Below are 25191 nucleotides of genomic sequence, written 5' to 3' on the forward strand. Positions count from 1 at the left end.
AGTTTGTGGATTGGGACAAGACAGTCCCAGCCCCCTCCTCTGGCTCTCACAGACACAAAACCCCACCATAGCTTGCGAAAGCCACGTGTTTCTCCGGGAAAGGGATTTGAATACAAGGCATTTTCTGATATGACATGCCAGGAAGAAAGCCAAAGAACAAGCAAACAATCTTGTGGCATGGCCTTCTTAGGGTGCTAGCCACCTTTAGTAGCCATTTGTGGTAAATACAAAAGTGCACAAATAAATAACAACTGTAAAGATCACACAGCTGCCACAAGCTTGTCTTAGGTGCACTGTCAAAATAACAAAAAAGCCATTATATAAAAAGTTATAAGGATACTAAGTATTGTAACTGCACTACACTAAATTGGTGTGAGCAATTGTAAAAATACAAGAATTCATAAAGAGAGACGTAGTCTCTCAGTACTGACAGTTTTAGGGACTAGTCCAATTCCCCCATAAAAAGGAGCAAAACAGGCAAAAGAAATAAAGCAGAAGACATTACTGACGTTCGAAAATACACAGGTTTCAAAACAAGCAAAAGGAAATGGGGCCCCATAGAATGTGTGCAAGACAGTTATTTTGTGTTGGATTGACCTGATGGCTTTTCCATGGCGAAGTAGTGCTGCCATTTAAACAGCCGTTATAGACAATACAGAGTTCAGGAGGATAGATCAGAGTGCTCAGGCTTTAGGCTTTCTACGACTCCTGAAAGTCAGTACTGGTGCAGGTCTGTGGACTTGTGGTCCTGGCAAAAAATGACTTGTTTTGACAAGTAGAGTTTTAAGCTGAATAACAAAAAGCAAGCTCCAAGAATATTTCTTTCTTACCTGACTTGTCAGCTTTGGACACAATGTCTGTGAAAACCAGGGAGTGGTTTAAGGTCTAATTCCTTATTTAATGTTGTTGTCACCATCAATACAAGGCCTTTACATTGTTATGGAAGAATCCGGTTTAGAGATACTGTGCAATCATGTGAGAAGAAAGATAACTTTTGCGCCTTGAAACACTTGTGTATAGGCGCGTTACAAATGCGATATCATATATAACTTGTCCTAGAGGCTTTCTTTGTGATCTTATTGGTTAATCAAGACAATTGTTTGCAGGAATTGTTTTGTCACCACCAAGTCTGAAATCTGGCCACACTCAAAATATTAAACAAACGAGGGTAGGAAGTAATCAGTAGCTATTAAACTAAAAACCAAAAGGAAATAACGATTCCATAAAAAATGCTAATACAATCAAAAGAGCAGGTCTGAAACTTCCCCATGCTGCACAAAGAAAGGAGCCCAAAGCATTAAGAAGAAAAATATCTGGTGCACTTGAAAGGCCATACCCAAGGTATCATTTTAAGGTTAAGGATCAGGATTCTGCTTCTCAAGATATGGTTTATAATGCAAAACAAGAAAAAAAACGCACCAGCAGAAAGTATCTTTGGTTTTCAACTCTTGCAATTATAAACCAAGGAAAATAAGCTCATGCTGTTGAAATGAATGCTAGATCAGGCAACAAATTAATGCTTTATCTAAAAGGGATATAGCCTAAGTTCCAAAATATGTACAACAATCTACTATTGTTGGACATATTTTCTTACTGCTTATGAACATGCGCTAGATTAACAAGAAATTGAATTGCAGGCACAACTGTTTGAATGCAGTCAGAATTAGTATATTAAGCCCCGACCAAATATTAAACATATGAATGTAATGAGTGATCACAGTAGCATGATCCTATTCCAAACTATCTTGGGTTAGCACCCCTATTCTCAATGTCCACATGTTTTACACACTATGGATAACAAACGATTGTAACTGAATCCAGTAATGGGTTGTCAAACAAAGTACCTTGGGAGCTCTGTGAAGATTCTGTGGAGGAGGAGCTGTTGTCTCCGTAGCCCTGTATGTCTTCTTTCACCTCCTGAATAGATGCGCTGCTAGCCTCTGCCACCCTTGAGGCTTGCTGCAAGGTTTCGGTGACAAGCTGACGGGTATGTTCACTCATCATGGTAGTCTGGAATGTTACAGGCTTTGGCTTTATGAGAACCTGAGACAAAGGAACAACAAATGCCTTTTACAGCATGAGATGAAATTCAATGAACAAAAGCACCTATAAAACACAACAGCTCTAGTGTTAGCCAAACTGTGGCCTGATGTGCAAGCCCAACACAACATTAGAAATGATCATCCGATTATGGAAGAATGCATGCGATTTGCAGTTACAGACATGCCAAAAGCAGTACATGATTGAATGAAACAGAGCTAGAACAGGAGGAATTCCTTTGAACTGCTGAATCACAAAGATCAGGTTAGTGGGAATAAACTCTGCAGCAGAACTCACTAACAGTTTTTCATTTAATCTTCCTTTTCCCAAATCTCTTCTGTATACAGTGCAGTAATAATAATGCAATAGTAATGGAAAGTAACTTAATTATTTATTGTTGATTATAGTTCAGAAAATAAATGAACTTTTACAACAATTCATAATTTAACACATAAACACATACTTTGTCAACAATACATATATACAATTCATGAAATTAAAAAATACAATACATATACTGTGTAACAGTTGTTATCAATAGAGGATTTCTTTTCCATTAATAAAATGTGCATTTACATCATAAAACCATTAATAATTCTCATGGAGGATAAACAACTCTTAGAATAGGGTCTCACAAGTGGGTATATATCTAATAACCTCTGTTCATCTCTGATAAGCGCTACGAGATTCATATTCATTCAGGTGCAGTGACTAAAGTTGTCGTAAATGTTAACGGCAAATACTAAAAACCTACAACTGAGTTAATTGAGTACATATCTGTCTTCCATACATAGTACATTACTATGATCATTCTTTCAGATGAGGTGTTTAGACATGCATGCCAAATGAAGAACTACAATTAGATAGAACCCACCGTGTATACTCATTTGCCCAGCTCAAGAGGAACCTGGTACCAGACGTGCTTACCAGAAAGAAGCAATTATGGCAGCTGCCAGGAACTCAGATTCAATACAATTCCAAGGCACGAAGATTCAGCTCTTCCAGGACCTAGCTCCCTACACTCTAGCATGCCGGCGGCGCCTACAGAGAGTAACCTATTGGCTGAGAACCCAAAAAGTCAGTTATCAATGGGGGTTCCCCTGCAAATTGATCTTTGATTTTCAAAACCAGCACTATATAATTACTTCTGAAGAGGAAGCGAGATCCCTGATGTCGGAGGATCCTGATAATGGAGCGCTGAATCCACAGGCTCAGAACACGGAGAGCTCTACCCCACATCCTTTGCCGAAAGCCGGACGAGGGAAGACTCGGCGGCGACACCAGTCCGCAATGAATTCTTGCCAGGGATCAGACTTGGGAAAAGCCCCCTTCACTCTGGAGAGCGGCCCACCCTGGAATCGAGAGAACAGAAAGACTGGGCCACTGCCTGAATCTACCACAAGGATCTCAGAATCCCGCTCCGTGAGGACGTGACTGTACTAGGGCCCTCCACTGCGGCCAGATCTCTTCTTGGTCAAAATACATACCATGTGCCCAATTGAGGATCTTGGACCTCTGTAAACGTCTTCCTCTCTCTCGCGGGACTCATCCAGGAACTTCCCACTTCCAACCTTGGGCAAGGGACCGAGGAAGAACTGGACAGCCTGAACGCAATCTTGTAAGTTACCCAGCTCTCTATCGCCATTAGAGGCCTTGGACGAATATACATAGGAGCACTGGAAATTTCCACATGTTAATCAGCTTGGGCGCCTGAGTGGATGGCGCCTTGACCTACCTTACATTTGGTTAAAGTTAATTCTGGAGATGAGATTAGTACATTCCGGGATGGAAACAAATTGGTTATCTTGTTTTGTATGCTTTTATTTTGACTACTTGTTTGAGCTCAACCTAAAATTTTTAATTTGGCATTATCTCCTCTCTCACCACAGATTTCATAATGATTACACTGCAGTGATCTCCCTGACCAGATGCCTAGCGCTTAGTCCTTTTAGAGGAAGAAATGTGAGACGAAAACTCATGCAACTACAATATGGCAACCCCGAGTTATAGATGTATTTCCCTTAACGTGCAGGGTCTGAACTCCTCCCTGAAACGAAAAGCACTCCTTCACAGATTAGGATCCTTAGATGCAGCATTTTTATTCCTTCAGGAGACCCACCTTTCGCCTGCAGATGAATTCGGGCTTAACGAACAAGTTCTATCCCACTAAGATCTTTGCCTCAAGTGGCCTAAAGAAACGAGGGGTTGCCATTCTAGTGCGCAGAGGGATTTCCTTTAAAACTGTGGGGGTGGTGCGAGATGAAGAGGGGAGGTTCTTGCTGGTTAATGCCATGCTGGATGGTCGTAAAATCACATTGGTTTCCATATATGGCCCCAACCCAATCAAGACCTGTTTTTTATGAAATTGTCGAAAGCTCTACTTGCCCATGCTGAGGGAGAAGTGATCATGGGCGGCGACTTCAATGAGGTGGTAAACCCCCTAGTTGATATGACCCTCCCACCCACACTGAACGACAGGAACAACTTTAGAGTCCTGACCTCCCTACTTAAAGAACATTCTCTGATTGAAGCTTGGAGGTACTATCATCAAGATGAGAGGGACTATACTTATTTTTCAGCAGTTCATGGGGGATTCTCCAGATTGGACATGTTCTTTATAGCGGACTCACTCATCCATGAGGTTGAGGAAACAGAGATTCTCCCTGAGGCGCTCGCAGACCATGCCCCAGTTCTATTAACCATAGCTCCCCCACGAGCTAATCCCCACTCAAATCCCACCTGGAAGCTAAACAACTTCCTCCTGGAGGACTAAGTGACCTGTGCCCACATTCGAGAATCCTTAGACATCTACTTCAATGAGAATGACACTGATGATGTGTGTTGGGGCACGGTTAGGGATGCAAGTAAGGCAGTAATCAGGGGGCATTTCATTGACCAAGCAGCTCAACAAAGAAAAGCTAGGAGATTGCTCCAAGAACAACTAGAGGGGGAAGTCCATAGGTTAGAGCACATACATAAAGGGAAGCCCTTGCGGCGCGCACTACGAGACTTACGTATGGCAAAAAAAGCTCTTGCAGCACATCATATGGGGAGGGCAGCCTATTGTATGATGCGCACCAAACAATTCTTTTATACCAGGGGTAACAAGGCTAACAAACTATTAGCGGCTAAGCTAGGGAAACTGACATGACAGAACAGGATTGGCCGCCTACGAGATAAACAGGGCAAGAGCACCACCTCCGAAGAGGGGAAATGCCTCATTGTTGAGGAATTTTTCAGGGAACATGCAGCCCCTCAGAGGAGATTTACAATCCACCGAGAGGTTTATAAATACAGCAACCTTACCGCAACTCTCGCACGCCCTCCAGGAACCCTTAGAAGACCCAATATTCTCTGAAGAAGTAGAATCAGCCATAAAATCACTCTCTATTGGCAAGGCTCCGGGCCCAGATGGCTTCACAAACAAGTGTTATAAAACCTTCTGTAAGGATCTCACGCCAAATCTCACAAGGTTATTTAACGAATGCTGGGAAACCGGAACTGTCACACAATCTATGGCGGAATCTAACACAACTTTCATTCTGAAGCCAGGGAAGGACCCTGCAGAATGCTCATCCTACCGGCCCATAGCCTTGCTCAATACGGATGCCAACATATACAGTAAGATTATAGCACAGCGACTGGGAGAGATTTTGCCCACACTAATAGACAGAGATCAAACCGGCTTTATCCAAGGTTGTTCTGCCCATGACAACATCCGTAGAGCGATTGATCTGATAGCCCTGTCCCCATCAATCCTGCTGTCCCTAGATGCCTATAGAGCATTCAATAGCATGTCATGGGAATACTTGCAGTTGGTCCTGGAAGGCTTTGGATTTGGCCCCCATTTTGTTAAATTGATTTTTATCAAACTTCCGGATCCCCTCTACCAGAGTACGAATCAACTCCCGGTGGACACCCCAGATACCCCTCAATAGGGGAATCAGACAAGGGTGTCCCCTATCGCCTCTAGTATTTGCACAAGCTATGGAACCCCTGGCACAACACATCCGTACCTGCCCCGATATTCAGGGATTCGAGGTGGAAGACGAATGTCACAAAGTCGCACTCTATGCAGATGATGTGCTCTGTTTCCTAAGAGATGCCCAAACCTCAGTCCCCCCGCTTATGGATCTGCTTGACCAATTTGCGGTAATATCGGAATTCAAGATAAAAATGACTAAATCGATAGGCCTGAACCTATCTGAACCGCAACAAGTGCTAAATGCCCTTCACAGCACCTATTCCCTCAGATGGGAAAGCTCTAAAATCACCTACCTGGGGGTGCACCTGACACCAACCTACTCAGGCCTATGTAAGGCTAACAGTCCCCCTTTACTAAAAGAAGCTAAAGAGTCCTTGCAGAAATGGGCCCTTCAGGAGATATCGTGGTTAGGGCGCATAACCGCAGTCAAAATGACTTTGCTCCCGAAACTTCTTTACACGCTACAGGCACTCCCACTGCTCATCCCAGAGCGAGATTTAACAAGCCTGCAGACCGAGTTAGGCCGTTTCATTTGGTGGCAGAAAAACGCCCAGAATTCAGCACAAGATCCTCACTCGAAGCAAACAGATGGGTGGTCTTGGACTCCCTTCTATACTAAGATATTATCGAGCAACCCAAATTGCCCCTATCCTGAGCTGGACCAACCCCTCTGATCCCCCTAAGTGGCAGGACATAGAGCAACTGTGCTCAGAGGCCCCTCTCACTCATCTTCCCTTCCTCCCGCATGAAATGAGAACCTCCCGGAAACCTCTCCTTCCAATCACGAAAGCAACACTCCAATGTTGGGACAGACAGTATAAATTAAGAGGAATCTCCCCAGAATTGGGACCCCTCTCCCCAATTACGCAAAACCCGGCCTTTACACCTGGGCTTCAGGCTAACTCTTATAGACACTGGTCGAGAGAGGGACCCCTGAGATTGCATGAACTATATAATGACCAAATCCCACTGACATTTGCCCAATGCAAAGAAAAGTTTAATCTCCCTGAGATCGAGAGGTTTCGATACATACAATTACGGCATTGAGTCACCAACCCAATTATTAAAAAAGCTGCCACTAAGCCACCGTCAGGCCTGGAACTGACAGCTGCGGAAGGTCAACGTTCACAGAGAGTAACAAGTTGTTACCGCCTTCTAGAACAGGTCCCGGAAGAGGAGAAACTCCCATATAGCATGGCTTGGGAGAGAGAACTAGGAATTGAAATACCCCCAGAATCTTGGCAAAGAATTTGGGACAGGGCACAGAAGTCCTCGAGATGTACTTCAGCGAAGGAATGTGCACTTAAGATCTGTTATCGCTGGTATTTCTCACCCCGGAGACTGCACGCGATAAATCCGGAATACCCAGCTACATGCTGGCACGGCTGCGGGGCGAAGGGGGATCTGGGACACCTCTGGTGGCACTGCCCGGTCATTCAAATTTATTGGCTGGAGATTAGGTCCAAAATTAAAGACATAAGTAGAATCCTTCTCCCCATGGACCCATTAGTGATGCTATTAGGCCACTCTCCAGATGCCGGGTCATACCCCCGCTCTGGCCCTACTGCCTGCTTGATCACCCAATTGCTAATGGCAGCCCGCCTTACCCGAGCGCGCTTTTGGAAGGAAATAGATGGGCCGCACATAGCATTCTGGTGGGTTAAAGTATGGGAACTCTTGGGCATGGATAAATTATCGGCTGCAATAGAAGGTCAGACTTCTAAATTCACTAACATATGGGGCCAATTCCTAGACCACTTTGCAGAAAAAGACCATATGTTCTTTCAGCCAAGAATGATTAAGTATCTCTGTCAACCCTGACACGCTTATGGAACAAAGAAAGTGCCCACTAAATGAACATCTGGTAATGAAAGAGCCAGCTCCCTATGGGACCTTGTGAAGAACTGGTTGAAACTTTGGTGAGATTATTATTTATTATTTTTTTTAAATAAAAGGTTTTGTTCCTCCCTGCGTTCTTTAATTTGGATAATTAATAGCGATTCAGCAAGCCATCATATCCCCAGAGGATACCTGCAAACTTTATAGATGTGATGAATGACACAGTTATTAAAATGAAATGTTGATGTTGAATTGAAATGTAATTGTTGTTGTACCTGCGAAGAAGTTATGAAGTTGATCTCCTTACAAACGATGAATTGTAACAGGCAGTGGACTGTCTTAAAGTTTTATAATCTTGAGATTGACTGCACTACCACCTGTATTGATGTCTGATGAATTTAATGTTCAAACAATATTTCAATAAAAAGTTTTTTTTAAAACTGTTTTTTCACTTGCTGCTATGGGTTTCGACAAAGATAATGAGACTAATGAATAGGATGGTGATTATTCCTTGTTCGGTGAGCCAGATCTGACATATACAAATGCACATGCAACCACAGAACCTACCTCACATGGCACTGTAATGCACTTTAACCCTGATACCCCAATTACCCAAGACCCCCAAGTACCATAGTCTTGGCAAGCTGCTAGTGAAATAAGTGATACAACATGGGCAGATGTCTTTCCCATAAAGTACCGGAGAGTGAAAATGATAGATAACAGTGAACGGGGGAGGAGGGGCAGCTATGATGCACACCATGGCCTCGGATTAGATGAGATTGAAGACCCCCGCCACCCGGATCAATCAAACAAATGGTACTCAGATATGAGTGCAACAGCCAAACAAGCAATGAATGACAGCTGTCTGCTCTCTTATTCCTCATGCCTCCGGCACACCCAAAGTGCTTATACCTTAAGAAGTACCCTTGTCGGATGCCAAATGTTTAGTCCACCTCGTATTGTGTAGGATTCGAAGCACCTTCCAGTCACAATAGAAATGCTGCAGAATGAAAAAACCTGCATGAGTAAGCCGCAAGGAGTGATTTGTATCAAAGAACAATTTTTTGTTATCAGAGGGACACAGTTCACAGAAAACAAATGGCATGACGAGACGATCACGTGCAAGGCAAAGACGTTGGGAGGACTTACTGAAGAGAACTTTCAATGGGTCAAAGAGACATGCACTCCGGTCTGGTCCCAACACATCACAAAGCTCACATGGGTTACAGCTCTCGAGAAACCCATCAAAACACAGAAAGAAATTGGGGCTTCCAAGATGGCGGCGTGAAGGGGAAGACGCACTGCCCGGAGCTCCCGTCCCGAATGTGAAGCCCAGCACCGAAAAGCACTTGAATCTGCGTAATCTGCGCAATTGCCCTCTCCGGGATCCGGTGCGGGAGCGCAGGAGTTGCAGAGCCCCTACGTCTGCCCTGGAAAAGCTGCTGATTGAGGTGCGCGGGAGTCCGGGGAATCTCAGCATTGGCCTCGGAGCTCCTGCAGTGGTACGGCGGCTGTGACTGAGCGCGGAGGCCCGCCGCTCGAAGCGGACTCTGGGGCTGGAGCGGGCTTGGACGCACTTGGGTGGCAGGCAGAGGAGAGGAGCAGCGCCTCCTGAGCCGGTGATCCGCTCTGTCGGGTCTGGAGGACTTCAGCGCCGCAGCAGACTGGAGGCGGCGCAGACACCGGGCCCTGGAGGCGGTGCAGATCGCTGAGTCGAGCTTTCCTGGGAGGTGAGGGGGGGTCTGCTGGGACGCAGAGCAGGCCCGCCCCCGTGAAGATATAGCCGAACAGACAGGTCTCCAAGCTTTGGAGGTCCCACAGTGGGGTGGAGGTGCTTTGAGACCGGTGTGCCGGTGCGGGTGTTCCTGACGGGAGAGGTGTTCTACCCACCCAGTGCGGGAAGTACAAGTAAGTGGGGAAGTGCAGGGGACACGCTGTCAGGAGTGGAGGGGGACCCCGCAGCGCCCCTGGAAGTGTCCCTGGTGCCCGCAGCGGTACCATTTTGGAAGTTCGCTGGTAGGCGGGAGGAAGAACCCCCAGGAGGACCCGTTTTGTACCCCGGCGCACTATATTAAAGTTAATTCCCACGGACTGGGCACGGGTGATACTGGAAGGGGAGCTGGAGGGACCTTTTGGGGGGACCAGCAGTGTCTAATGCTGGTGTTCTGGCGGGCCCAGTCCAGTGCAAGCTCATCTGTGACCACAATAATGACACTTTCGGATGTGCTGACCCCCTAGGCCCACTAATACAGTGAAGAAGACTCTGTCCCGCCCGCTAGCTGTGAGCTACTGAGGCGTCTTCGTTGCCCTGGTCGTGGCCCCGCGAGACACCAGAACACGCGGAATACTGTTCTGTAATACGCACTTCGTCAATCCGCAGAGGCAGACACCACTTCAGAGACATGTCTAGAAATAAGAATAAGGACCCTCCGGGCCCCTCCAAGATGGCTAAAAAAGCTCAAGAAGGGCCTCTTGCCCAGATCTGGGCCAGGGATCTGGACGAGTGGACACCCCGGCCTCATAAGGAAGTGTCCTCGGAAGTGGAGATGGATGTTAATCAGGACCCGCAGGACCTTCCCATCACCCGCTCAACGCTTAAGACCCTCCTTGGAGAGATAGTATAGAAAATCACAGAAGCTGGCCAGAAACAAATGGATGCGTTGAGGGAAGATCTGGCTGAAAGTTTGCAGGAGATCAAAAGAGACCTCAATAAAATAGAAGAGAGAGTGGATACGAATGAAAGGGCCATTCAAGAGCTGTCAGAGGATGCGAGGAAGGCGGACGAGCTTCTGGAAACCCTGGCCACGGCCACGCATAATCTAGAACTGAGGGCCGCGGATCTGGAGAACAGATCCAGACGGTTTAATATACGTGTTAAATCCTTGCCAGAGTCGGTTCAGGATCAAGAGTTGGCTGATACGATAAGGGCAATTTTTGGAGAGCTGCTAGAGGAAGAACAGAATACCGAGCTCAGCTTAGACAGGATCCACAGAGTCGGGCCGAAACACCAGGAACCGGGAGCAAGAGCGCGAGACGTCCTGGTGGCCTTCCAGAATTATGTGCAGAAAGAGAGGGTCCTGCAATCAGCCACAATGGAGTAGAAATTCAGTTGTTCCAAGATCTCTCCCAAGCCACTCTGAACAGGAGACGGCGCATGGCCCCAGTTCTGGTCCATCTGAGGGAAAAACAAATCAGATATAAATGGCCCCATCCATTCGCCTTCTACTTCATATGGCAGGGGAAAAATCACAAAATTACGACATGCGAGCAGGGTCTAGCCTTATTAGTCCTGGAGGACAACACAGCGCCGCCTCGAGTGTCCCCGAGTGGATGAGGGGGCCCCCCGCAAGCCTTGGAAATTGTCAGAGGTGGGGTCGAGGAAATCAAGGAAGGAACGAAAGCAGATGGTCGGCGGTTCGCAATCTGACACCCCTGCATCAGGCCGGGGAGATCACTCTGAAAGGAAGGACAATTAGCTTGTCTATTGTGCACAAAACAATTCTTAGTTCATAACCCTGGGGAGGGCTTAAATTTACAGAAAATGCAGTGCTTGTCGAAATAGAAGTGGCGGGAGCCGCTAAAAGGGCGGGAGGCGATGACGAACTGGATTCTTGGAATGGGAATGGGAGTTCCTGCGTGGAGACGAACCAGGGTATTTTTTGGATCTGGCTCTCGGGTTTTGCTACCGAGGGGGGCTGGGTGCCAGCTAGATCCACCCGGTGGGTCGGAGAGGGAACGGGGGGAGGGAATGGGGAGGGAAGGGTAGGGTGGACTGATCCGTAGGTTGGGACATAAGGAAGGCGTCCAGATACATAGGTCAACTCCAATAATTAGAAGTGCGGGGTCATCTCCCTGTCAGAACTATCGGTTCACCTAGAAGGATCCAATCAATGGGTTAGTATGGATCAACTTAAGATATTGTCCTTAAATGTCAACGGCTTAAATTCCCCTCTTAAGAGGAAAAAAGTGGAGAGATACCTCGGCGGGGAGCACCCGCATATCGCCACACTCCAGGAGACCCATATTCACTCTAGGGATGCATACAGAATCAAAATCTGGGGGTATAAAAGGTTGCTTCAGGCTACCAAACCGAGTAAGAAATGGGGAGTAAAAATAGCGCTGAGGGACGGGCTAGATATGGAAATTAAAGCCACACAGAAAGATGAACAAGGCAGGTATCTGGCGATCCAGTTGGAGGGCAGAGGCAAACTTATTACAATTGCAACAATATATGCACCTAATAATGGCCAAAACTCCTTTATCCAAAAGTCCCTAACCCGTCTTGCATATTTTTCCAGAGGTAACATCATTTTAACAGGAGACTTTAACATAGCATGGAATCCCGAAATAGACAGGAGCAGGGTCACATGGGGACAGCAGGCGGGTCCATCAGGGGATCTCAGGAGGAAAATGGGAGCGTTAGCCCTAATTGATGCATGGAGGGAAACCAAGGGGAATACACCAGGGTATACATTTTACTCTTATGTGCACAAAACCCACTCCAGCATAGATTATATATGGCTGTCCTCCTCCTTACTGGGCTCCTTAACAGATATCAATTTAGGGGTTATGTCACTCTCAGACCACGCTCCAATGATCTTGTCTATTGCTAGATCGCGAGGACCAATAGCTCTCCCACGCCACTGTTCCGAGATGTGGTATTGGTTAAGGAAATAGAGCAAGCCCTGGAGGAGTTTGTCACCTATAAAAGTTGGGAAGTCACGTCACCCCAGGTTTGGTGGGATGCCCTCAAGGCCACGATTCGGGGGAGGATTATAGCGATCAAGGCTAGGAGAGACCGAGAGCTGCGGCTTGAGGAGGACAATCTGGGGCGTAAGCTTAAAGAGGCAATGTCCCAGATGGCGGTGAAACATACAAGGTCTGCTGAGCGGGAGGTCCGGGCTCTTAGGGGACAAATCAATCTCATTCAAACGCGAGCAGCGGAACATAATCTCCTACGCTTGCGTCAAAAATACTATGTTAAGGCCAATAGATCTAACCGCCTGTTGGCGAAGATGCTAATAAAGGAACAAAATGACAAAACAATTTTAAGAATTAGGGGAGAGGGAGACCGGGTATATACACAAACCCACGAAATACAAAGGGAATGTTGTAGATTTTACACTAAAAATCCAGACCCAGCGACGCAAAAGGCCTATCTAGATCGGATTACACTAGTGGGGATAACCGGCGAGGATAGGGAAAGACTAGAAGATGACATAACAACAGACGAGGTCAGGAAAGCTTTGCCTCGTTAGCAGCGAACAAGGCTCCTGGGCCTGATGGCTTTGTGGCCGAATTATATAAATTGCACAAAGAGTTTCTAATTCTGCACCTGACAAGGCTGTTTAATCAGGTGGGTCCCGCCAAAACTCTACCTAGATCTATAGAGGAAGCGAAGGTCATCCTTAGTCAACAAGAAAGGGAAAGATCCCGAGACGTGTGGCTCTTATCGTCCGAGCGCGTTGATCAACGTCGACGCTAAAATACATGCTAAGGTCCTCGGTGCCAGGTTGGAATTGATCTTGCCCAGAATAGTTGGGTCCGATCAGGCGGGATTCATTAAGGGCAGACAAACGGCTGATAATGTACGGAGGATATCCCACCTGATCAAAAAAGCACATACATCGGAAGCGGGTTCCCGCCCTCCTTCTTGCAATTGACGCCGAAAAGGCCTTTGGTCGGGTGGAGTGGAGTTTCCTCTTTGCCACGATGGAAAAGATGGGATTTGGACCCAGATATTTGGACAGGATTAAGGCCAATTATCAAGCCCCGACTCTCCGTTTGTCAGTTAACCGTCAGGTATCCGAGCCGGTAACAGTGGAACGGGGCACTAAACAGGGGTGCCCTCTTTCCTCTTTGTTATACGCCTTGCATCTCGAAACGTTCCTGTCTGCCGTGAGGGGAGCAGCCTCGATATCGGGCATTCCGTTTGGGGGGCAGGAGCATAAAGTAGCTGCTTTCGCAGACGATTTCCTTTTCTCGCTGACATCTCCTGATCGGTCCCTGTGGGAATTAGCGAGGAACTCGCCCAGTTTGGACAGGCTGCCGGGTTGAGGGTAAATGCCAATAAGTCAGAAATACTCAGCTTGGTCTCCCTACATCTACTGAACAGCAGATTATTATATTATATTGCTCCGCAAATTAGGATAATTAGAGATTGGCAAAGGGACGACAGAAATAAACCTTGGAGGCCGATGGATAGGGCGGTGGTGGCGGGCCATTTAGAAGGGATCTTATGGAAACCGAGGGAGGATAGAACCCCCCAGATGTATGCCAGTAAAATCCCTTCGACAATTGGGCAAGCCTGGGACACCGCAGTGAAAGAGGCTCAGATTACCACCTTCCCGTCCCCTTACACGCCGCTGTGGGGAAACCCTCAATTTACCCTGGGCACAGATATGCTAACATTTTGGAAGTGGTATTAAGGCGGGTGCTGGATGGTGAGCGATATGTTTGTAGATGGGAAGGTTAAAGACTTCGAGCGCTGCAAGGTAGATTTTGACTTCGACGAGAGACAAAGATATGGTTTTAAAAAAAAAATGTTTTTATTATTTTATTCAAACAAAAACAATACAAACCACACACGCAGTGTATGCATCAACAATACAAATGTTCATTGAGTTATTCTGGTCACTGCTTCCTCCCTCCCCCTGAGCCCCTTACGAGCCTATTTGTTCCAAACCCTCTATATCTGCCCCACGTGGTGGAGTCTCGCACCCTGTGGACCCTGTCAGGTTTTGTACTGTTCCAAACAGTTCCGCTATTAATAATCTCCATGCCATCAGGCTTCCCGCCTCCTCCTCTCCCCCTATAGTGCTTGCCTCTTGCCATACCATGGTTTCTGCCTCCGCCCACTTTTGCAAATCCTTCCACCACACGTCCACCCGTGGCTTATGACATGTCTTCCATCCCATGGCAATCCTTTTTGCAAGCACATATGCTAGGTCTTTCAATTTGTTAACATGCTTAAGTTTCTGCGGTCTGAGGAACGCCCATGCTGTGTTTACAATCATCCTGACCCCCTTTTCCTCTAGTTTTTGTGCTACTTCCCCCCAGAAGCGCTCAATTACTGGGAATGCCCAGAACATGTGCACCATGCCAGCCTTTTCTTCATCACATTTGGGACACGCTTGTCTCCCAGCATCCTTGAATCTAGATATCCTTTCTGGTGTCATGTATGCTCTATGCGTGATATATAGCTGTATCTGTTTGTCTCGCATTTCTTGACACCTTCTTGTGGTATCCCAGAGCACGTTCCCACATCCCATTCTCTAGCGGGGCACCCACCTCCGCCTCCCAGTCTAGTCTCAATTGTGTTAACTCCTTCCCGACCACATCATCATCTCATACAGTCTGGAAATCTCATGCCCCCCTTCTGTCATATCATATATCATGTCTATAATAGCATCTGGTTCTCCCTCCAATATCGTTTCAGGCCATGTTCTCCTGATTCTCTGTATCATCATGTGATATGTAATATACTGGCCCGTGTGTAACCCCATCTCTTCCCCGAGTACTCCAAACTATGTGATGGTGCCCTCCTGCCAAACATCCCCCATTGTCACCACTCCAACCGCCTCCCAGTGGTTCCTGAGTTTCATCCTCAGCTGCTCATCTTCCCCCGCCAGTGCGACTAATGGCACCTGCGGGGAGCATGGGTATGGGTTTTCCATCATCTGGCACGCTCGGCGCCACATCTCCCACCCGAGCTTCATCATTTTAGGACGCCCTTCCATTTCTGTCTTGGGCAGCCAGATCATTTCTTTCAGATAAAATGGGGCACAATCCTGTCCAAACAATCTGAATTCAGGGGTCAGTTTGTCTGAAAGCCACTTAGCTATTTATTGCAGTTGGCTTGCGACATAATACACTGCATAATTGGGCAGCTTTATTCCCCCCTTTTCGTAAAAGTTCTGCAGTTTCCATAATGCCACTCTATTCCGGGTGCCATGCCAAAGGAATTCCCTACACATGCTAGCCAGTTTGGTGAAAAATTTCTTGGGTGTTACATATGGGATATTTCCAAAATAATGCAGGAGTCTGGGCAGGACCACCATCTTAAGCATCGCCCCCGTCCCATCATTGTTAGGGGAAACTTCTCCCAGAACTTCATGCACCTCTCAATTCTCCCAATGACCCTTTCGGTATTATGTTTATGCTCTTCTTACACCGTGTGGTACACGTCTATCCCAAGATAGCTAAATGTGCTAACCGCCCATGGTATTTGCAGCACTGGTAACCTCTCCATAGAGATTCCTTTGTAACTACCTAGCGGGAAGATACTAGATTTCTGGGGATTCACCGCTATGCCAGACAGCCCAGCATATTTATCCAGCACTTCTAATATGTACTGGAGATTTTCCTCCGGATACCTCAGGTACAGCAGCAGGCCATCGGCATACAGAGAAATCAGGTGTGGTTCTCCACTCACCTCAATACCTATTTTGTCATATTGTTGCATAAGTTATATCGCTAAGGGCTCCAAGGCTAATATATAGAGCATTGGGAACCATGGGCAACCTTGCCTGGTGCCCCTTCTTAGTTGCCATCTGTCAGATATCACCGATCCTGTTCTGACCCTAGCTTACGGTTCACTATATAACATTGTTGCCCACCTTATGTATCCAGGCCCCATTCCATAGCTCGCCAAGGCGGCAAGCAGCCATGGCCATTTGACTGAATCAAAAGCCTTGACCACGTCTAAGGACACAATCGCCATTTCGCCCTCGCTCCAGCACCCCACTCAACCACCCGATGGAGTCGTCTATGATTTTGAGTGATATTCCTATTCGGGACATAGCCCGTCTGGTCTGGGTGTATTAGTTTGCCAATAACTCTGCGCAATCTGTTCGCCAGGACAGCCGTCAATATCTTGCTGTCCTGGTTCAAGATTGACAGAGATCTGTAGGAGCCACAACTATGCCCAGGCTTGTTGGGTTTGGGAAGCGGTATTATGATCGCCTCTCTAAGTGACTGCGGCAGCCGTCCCACCTCAAACGCCTCATTGAACATTTCTAGTATTGGGGGGGAGCACTTCCTCCTTATATACCTTGTAAAATTCGCTTGGGAACCCGTCTGACCCCGGGGTCTTACTGGTGGGCAGCTGCCTCACCACTTCCTCCAACTCCCCCAAGGTAATCGGTGCATCCAGCTCTTCCCTCTCTTCCACACTTATCCTTGGCAATCCTATGTCTTCCGGTGTTTCCGCAATATCCCCCAGACTACTACCCCCCTCATCCCCATATAGTACCTTATAATATTCAGCAAATTCCTGATTAACTCCTTCTTGAGTGTCAACTACACTCCCATCTTCTCTCGCAATCGTCCTAATTGTGGGTCTAGGAGTTTCACTCTTATATAGCCACGCCAGAAGCCTCCCCGTTTTATCCCCTCCCGCATGCTGTCTCTCTATGTATTTTTTATAGTTGAGGTTACATAGTCTCTCCCATTGCTCCGCACATTTCTGATGCAGTTTCAGTATCAGTTCCATGTCTGCACCTCCCTCCTTCAGTACCTTTTCCAGTACTCTTTCCGTTTCATGCATATCAGCTAAAATCCCACCTTGTAGGCCTTTCGATTTAGCTATGGCTACCCCTCTCATCACCACCTTGAAGGCTTCCCATAGTGTGCTCGCCAAATCAACGCTACCTGTGTTGGTCTCAAAGTAGTTTACAATCTCCTACCTTATATCTTCCCTGAAGACGGGATCCTTAAGCGCCTCTGCCTGAAGGCGCCATGTTGGAATCCTTGCCCTCGGGGGGCAGTATTGCCACCCAACGGCAAGGGGCGAGTGGTCCGAAAGGACCCTCGCTTTATATTCTGCTAGGGTACACTCCATCACCAGGTCCGACATGGCAAAGACGTAGTCCAATCTCGTATGCAATTGCTGCAGGGCAGAGTAATGCGAGTATTGCCTATCTTGGGGGTGTCTTGTTCTCCACACATCCGCTAGACCAAAGTCGTCCAGCAGAGTCTGCAGCGCTTTAGCCGCTGGGGCAGGTCTATCCTTCCCATCCGATCTATCTACCCTAGGGTCTAGTACACAGTTAAAATCTCCTCCCCAAATCACCGCCCCACCCATGCATAGGCTGAGGTTATGGCACAGAGTTCTGAAATATGCCGCCGTATTTTGGTTGGGGGCATATGTATTCACAATGCTTATCTCTCTGTTCTCCACTAATCCTCTCAATATGACCATCCTCCCATCCGTTTCCGCCACTACCTGTAGCTGTTGGAACGGGACGTGCGGCACCACCCAGATGAGTACTCCTCTAGCATAGGCAGAGTATGCCGAGCCCACCACAACCCCTTTCCATTTCTTCACCACCGTCTCCATCTTTTACCGTGTCAGGGGTGTCTCTTGCAATGGTGCAATATCTATTTTTTGTCTGCGCAAGTACAACATAACCTTATTCCTTTTTAGATAACTATTAAGACCCCTGAGGTTCCACGTAATTATTTTAAGGTCCCCCATGACCCATTAGAATCCCCTTCCTCCTCCCACCGGCGCGGCCCAGATCCCACTTCCATCTCAATCTATATAGGCCCGCTTCCCACAACTCAAACTCCCTTTAACTACAAACACCCCAAACACCCTCACCTCCCTCCCACCCTCCCCCCCTTTCCCTTTCCCTTTCCCAACTTCACCCTCCCTAACTGTTGCCCAGCTCCATACCTGGATCTCAGGCACCCCCGCATCTAGCCCTTTTTGGTACCAACCCAGCAGGGTTGTGCCGCTCTATTGGCCGCCTTTCTACTAGATCTCAGGGGTAGGTAAGTGCGGTCCTGCCGCTCCTATTTGTTTAAAGTTGCTACGCACAATACTTCCTTTTTGATTAGCGTTTGACACACTATATTCCAGTCCCATAAAGTCACAAAGTTCAAGGGTTACGCTGTGTCTATCAAGCAATTCAAGGCGCTATATCCGGATTCCCCCCTCTCCCCACCACACAGGGTACATGACATAGTGTCTTCACTTATCGTGTTCCTGGGATTCTTGTTCCTCGTCGGGCAGCCCTGTAGATCTAACCACGATTCCACATCCTCCAGGGAGTCAAAGAACAGCACTGCCTTTGTGTAGAACTTTCAACTTTGCAGGGTACAACAACATGTACTTGATGTCTGCCGCACGTAATCTTCTCTTAACCGCAACATAACTATATTGCTGCCTTTGCACCACCACAGTATAGTCGGGGTATTCCGTAACCCTAGAGGAGGCCCTTTCTATCGTGCCGCCCTTACGAAAATACTCCAAAATCTTTTCCCTGTCTTTGTAATTAAAGATTTTCGCAATTATCGGCCTCGGTGGAGCTCCAGTCCGTGGTTTCCTCATAAGGGCTCGATGTGCCCGCTCTACCGTGAACCCCTGCAAGAGTTTGTCCACTCCCACTTCCTGCAGGATCATGTTCTCCACGTAATCCGTGGGGTCCTGGCCTTCTCCTTCAGACAGGCCGACCACTCAGATATTGTTCCGTCTCGCCCATCCTTCTGCTTCCTCCACCCTGTTTTCGAGGTTGGCAACCTGCTGTTTGAGCACATGGACCTCCTTCGCGTTGTTCGTGCTTACATCAGTGTTGGTCTTTACTGCGCTTTCCAATCCGCTAGTTCTTTCTGCTAGCGCTCGAACGTCCTGCCTCAGCAAGGTAACTTCAATCCCCACGGCATCTATTTTATTTTCTAGGGCTGTCCGCAGTTCCGCCATGGCCGTGCCCCACTTAGCACTCAAGTCAGTTATGGCCGCTAGGACTTGTTGATTATCTCCTTCAGGGGGGTCATCCCTCGATGCCGCTCCCGTCTTTTGTGCCGGGGTTGAAGGGGCCCGTTGCGCCTTCGCATAGGTGTCCATAGTGGGTTGCTTACTCCTGGACATCAGCCCTTTCACCGACATCCTGCCGTCTCGCAGTGTTTTATATCAGCTCACCTGTGTCACTGTAATTTCACCTCTTCAAGTCAGTGCTTGGGTGGCCTCGGTGGGCTACCCTGCTAGGTGGCACGCAGGCTCGACCCTGGAGTGGGCTTTGTCCTACCACGTGTCCCCCCTATGCCGCGTTCTTGGTGGCGTGCTTCCGGGGCCCGTGCTCCCAGTGGTCTGTAATTGCTGGGTACTTCCGCGGCAGAAAGGGTTCCGTTTGTGGACCTTTTTATTATATTGCAAGCAAGAACTAACCATACCTCCCACATGCCCAGACGAGATCGTCAAGGATGAGGCTTGGTGTACAGGCATACAAACAGCCATGCTAGAAAAAATAAAACTCCTCCAAAAAAAGATATCACACCATTACAACTCCTTACCCAAGCAAAGCTCACTCACACCCATGAAACCTAATGTCAAAGCCAACAACATACCCAAGTTCACCTTCACCGAAATCTCCAATACTGAGGTCATCAACATCCTTAAACATCTCAAACCATCACTATGTAAGGGTGACGTATGCCCCCCAAAAATTATCAAAGAATGTGCGGAGCAGCTCGCACCCATCCTCACCGCGTTCATCAACGCATCATTTAGGTCAGGAATAGTCCCAGACACCCTCAAAGAGGCCTGGGTGCGCCCCCTCCTAAAAAAACCTACACTTGACCCCACGAACCCCAACAACTATCGACCCATAACCACAGTCCCATTCCTTCTAAAATTACTTGACAAAGCCGCCCATATACAGATCCAACACTACCTGGAATCGAACGCAATCTTAGGTAAAAGGCAATCTGGATTCCGTAAAGGACATGGAACTGAAACCGCCCTTCTAGATTTAAAAAACGAAATCACCAACATTCTCGACATAGGCAAGTCCGCTCTCCTCCTCCTCCTCGACCTATCAGCAGCATTTGACCTGGTAGATCACAGCACACTCACCAACCATCTAACACATGCAGCACACTTTTCTAAAGACGCTGCCTCATGGGTAACCTCATTCCTACAAGACAGAGCTATGAAAGTCTTCTCCAACACAGCTCATGCAGCGCCTTCCATCATCCACTGCGGGGTCCCACAAGGCTCGTGCACGGCCCCAACGCTATACAATCTCTTCACCAAGCCCCTATTCGACAAGCTAGACGCTATGGGGATCACCTACACAAATTACGCTGCCGACACGCAGATATTCTTGCCCATGACGGGTAACTATCATCAAGACTCCACCGCCCTTCAACTAATCTACTCCACCATACAAGCCTGGATGGCCACCAACGGCCTCTGCTTGAATGGGGACAAAACTGAAATCCTCATCTTAGGACAGAAGCCTACTCTTGCCAACCTCAACCCACTATACACTAACTTTAACATAGACAACTGCATTATCCCAGTCCTATCATCAGTCAAAACATTAGGAGTCCACATAGATGCCACCCTATCTATGGATAAACAAGTAAGCGCAATAGTCTCAGCCTCGGCATTAAGTACCAAACTCATCAACGCAATAAAACCGTTCTTAACTAAAGATAACTGCCTGTCCATAGCAAGAGCCACCATTGGAGCCAAGCTGGATTACTGCAACGCGCTCCTAGCCGGCACATCCAAGAACAACATATCAAAGCTCCAAACCACCCAAAATAATGCTCTCAGAGCAGCGCTCAGCATACCAAAAAGAGAGCACATCACTCTAGCTAGGAAAGCGGTCCATTGGCTCCCAGTCAAGGATAGGATTGCTTTCAAAATCCTAACCACAACGCATAAATGCATCAACCATATAGCACCTTCCTACCTATCCGACACCCTGTCTAGATCCCAGTCCATAAGACCTACCAGATCTACATACACCAACCGTCTCATCATACCACGCATCAATAGATTCAAGGCAGGGGGTATAGGCTTCCCCTACCTGGCACCAAAGCTTTGGAACGCACTGCCCACTAACCTCAGAGCAGAAACATCCCTCCCCTCTTTCAGGAAACAACTCAAAACTGCTCTCTTCAACTAACATGCGCACCTGCACACCCTCTTGCTCTCTATTTACATGTACCTTAACCATAACCATTGCCCAATGTAACCAAGGGCACAACTGTATGTAACCAAGTATAAGAAACACTGTAACCAGCGCCACGATGCCTTCGGTCTGATGTGCGCTTAACAAATGCGAATAAATAAATAAATAAATAAAATTACAATCCGCCCCATCCGTTCATACATTTCGTGCCATGTGTCCCTGCATCTCAACAGTATGCAAGTGATGATAAGCCACCTCTGATGCTTATTGCGCACTATGGCGTGCGCGGTTTTGCCCAGCAGTCACGGTGTCCCCATACAGCTCAAACTCAGCTGTTTACTTAATGTCTTAGCCATGGATGGGGTTAGTACCTGGGCGCGTGATGTAGCCGGGCCAGCTTCCACTGTGCTTTGGTTTGCTGCTGTTACCTAGCCGGGTAGCCCTAATTGTAGCCAGATGTCAATGTAGTCAGTGCGCACCTTCGCGTTCTCAGTGCCCAGTCACTATTGTGAAAAATCTTGATTCGTTTCACTGTTCCGTTTGTTGCGGCCTCAGAGCACTGATCGGTGTGTCCCGTGCGTAGGCGTACCATTACTACCTATGGCGCACGGGACCACACCGTCTGCCAGCACACACCACTTTATGCTGCTATCTGCCCGCTTCCACCGCCGCAGCGTCCCTACGCGGCACCCAGCAGTCGTCGCACGCTGCTCTGCTTTCATGAGCGGCTGGGAGCCGCGCTGCTGTAAGCGCTTACTGTTACTTTGTGTCCGTCTGCGGGCCCTGCTTTGATGCTCAGCCAGGAGCACCGCCTCTTCCTTTCGCTGTTCAGTGCAATGTTAGGCTCTTATTTCCTTTAGCCGACGTCCCTGCACTCCGTGCGGGTTCGGCAGGGTCCCACAGTCTCCTCAGGCAGCGAAGAGCCGCTTCAGCACACGGCGCTTCCTCGTAGGCAGTAGCAATCACAAGTTGCTACATGTATCCGGGCCTGGGGGCGCCGTCTCGCTATTGCAACACAAAGCGATGCTTGCCCTTCGTTACTGCAGGCCGCCGCCTCCCTCACGGTCTGTGTAATTCAGCAGCAATCCGGTAATCACAGGGCTGCAATGCCGCTCCCTTTGTTGTCTGCCATCTTGGCAACAACGTTTCCACACGGCCGCCACACAGAAAGTTAATTATCTGCCGATCCGCAGACACGGTTGACTTGCCCTTTAGGATTCCTGCTGTAAATGTATTCCGACAACCTTTCCTTCAGTTTCAAGTCTCGAATAGCATATTTGTAGCGTAGTTTCTCGGATAAGAGTCGGATCATCAGCAGCTCTGCACGGAAACACAACCTAGTCCATGGCTAGTTAGCCACGCCCCCCAAAGATATGGTTATATGCAACTGCGTCACTGGTTGTCGCATCCGTCCCTGAAAACTGCTGGATCTCATCCCCTGACCCCTTGGATACCCATTCTGGTGACATAGGCCTGATGGCTAATATATACATGTATATTAAGGAGGGGGAAGATGTCCCCACTCGACCCTACATGAAGCAGTGGGAACTGGCTGCGGGTAAAGGCATAGGGGATCAAGAGTGGAAGAGATTGTGGACCCAGATTCCTAAGCTTAACAGGTCTATACAGGTCCGGGAGACCTGGCTAAAGTTCATGTTTCAGTGGCACTTGACCCTGGTTAAATTACATAGGCTGTTCCCGAATCACTCCCAGATGTGCTGGAGGGACTGTGGAGGGGTGGGGACTTGGGCTCACATTTGGCGGGAATGCCCAAAACTGGAAGTATATTGGGGCTATATACGCCAAACCACATTGCGGGTGCTGGGGGAAGTGGGAGGAGGTAATAGGGGTCTGGACATCCTTTGTATGTATGAAACCCTGGAGGCTATTCCTACTACTTCTCTTCGCAAAATATATGTCTTAATGACTTAAGGCAAACTAATCCTCGATCGACATACTGGAGACCCAGATCGATATATGAATCTCAGAACTGGAAAGGAGAGAGGAGCAGAGTGCTTTGAAAATGGACTACTTTTTTTTTTTTTTTTAATTGAAAAACTTCAGTTTGAATTCAAGAGACAAACTTTTGTTTCAGCAGAAGAAATCACTTCATAGCGAAGAAATAGGTTCGACCAGTCTTCTAAAACAGACTCTTATTGATAATTCTAGTTAAGAGAGTCCATTTTCAGAATTGAGTCAAAATAATTCACAGTCGCACAAACAAGTCTTATGTTACTTCCTGAAATGATCCGCCTCCACCATCGCTCCATATCTTCATCTTGTGGTGCAAAATTTCCTAGATGTAGTGAGCGTTGTCTGACAGTTTGAGTGCATTCGATTAGCAGATGTTTGACTGTTTCAATTGACTGTTTACAGAAACGACAGAGATTATCGTCGATAGATTTATCCTTTCTTTGCCAAAGAGTTCCTTTCATTTTTAAAGCATTGACTCGCAACCTTAAGAATTGGGTTCGGTGATGACGAGAAGGACAGTGCAGTAGATATCGCGCTGGTTGGTTCAATTTCCTGTGCACGCCTCTCATTTCCTCAGTTGACTTTAATTTTGACATTGCTTCATTGGTTATGATCCATGCCCAGTTTTCAAATTTCTTTTTTGCGAGCTGTGGCCGATTGAGCAGTTCTTGATTGCTTATTTGTGCGGCTGTAAGAAAAGCCGACAGTTTGTGAAACCATAGATTGAGAAGGTCGCCTTTTTTTGAACTGCCATTTTTGGCAAAGATTTTGTAAGCCGATGCCGATGAATCGAGGGTCATTTTTCGCATTATTGAGATTGAGTTCCAGGCCACTCTCATATGAAGGGAGTTAATTGCTAGTTCTTGTCGCAGACTAGATAGCAGCGTTGCCTGTGGCAGCTGCAGGACCTTCCGCCAAAAGTGACCTTCCAAGGCATGCCAAGTTTGCACGCTTATATTCCAACCCGCCGCAGCCCCGAAGATTATTGTTGGGGTTACTTTTTGTACGTAGAATTTGAGTACGGGTTCCAATGAAAATTTTCCAAAATTTTTATTGATTTTTACAGCTTGTATTGCTAACTTCGACATTTTGGATGTTAGTTCTGCGGTCCATTGTTGTTCGCAGACGGAGTTGTTAAATTGTATCCCCAAGTATTTTATTGAGTTGACAGATGTTAAGTTAGTTTCTTCGATTTTCCACCTGAAACCTTTATCTTTTTTGCTTCTAATATTTCCAATGGACATGATCTTGTTTTTATGTGAGTTTATTTCCAATTGGTTTATGCCCATATAGGATTTCAAGCCTAGTAAGAGACGTTGGAGGCCAATTTGGGTTTTGTCTATCAGAACCAGGCCATCCGCATAGACTATACAATTAATTGCTGTTTGATTTATTTTTGGTGAGAAGCATATGACTTTGTTCAGGTAG

At 47.4% G+C, this 25191-nt stretch overlaps 1 protein-coding gene across 5 annotated transcripts in view; it reads right to left on the reverse strand.

Moving 5' to 3' along the window:
- Positions 1 to 25191, reverse strand: part of EMSY (EMSY transcriptional repressor, BRCA2 interacting) — a 698405-nt gene that overhangs the window by 274606 nt on the left and 398608 nt on the right. For 3 of the 5 annotated variants that reach the window (XM_069640041.1, XM_069640039.1, XM_069640043.1), the window contains one exon: positions 1845 to 2067. In XM_069640041.1, the coding sequence (XP_069496142.1) occupies positions 1845 to 2067 (223 nt within the window). The remainder of the gene's footprint in view (positions 1 to 1844; positions 2068 to 25191) is intronic. The other 2 variants (XM_069640042.1, XM_069640040.1) reach the window with 1 other exon arrangement.

Source organism: Ambystoma mexicanum, chromosome 7q, assembly GCF_040938575.1.
Source record: "Ambystoma mexicanum isolate Mex_15411 chromosome 7q, UKY_AmexF1_1, whole genome shotgun sequence".
Classification (NCBI taxonomy): Eukaryota; Metazoa; Chordata; class Amphibia; order Caudata; family Ambystomatidae; genus Ambystoma; species Ambystoma mexicanum.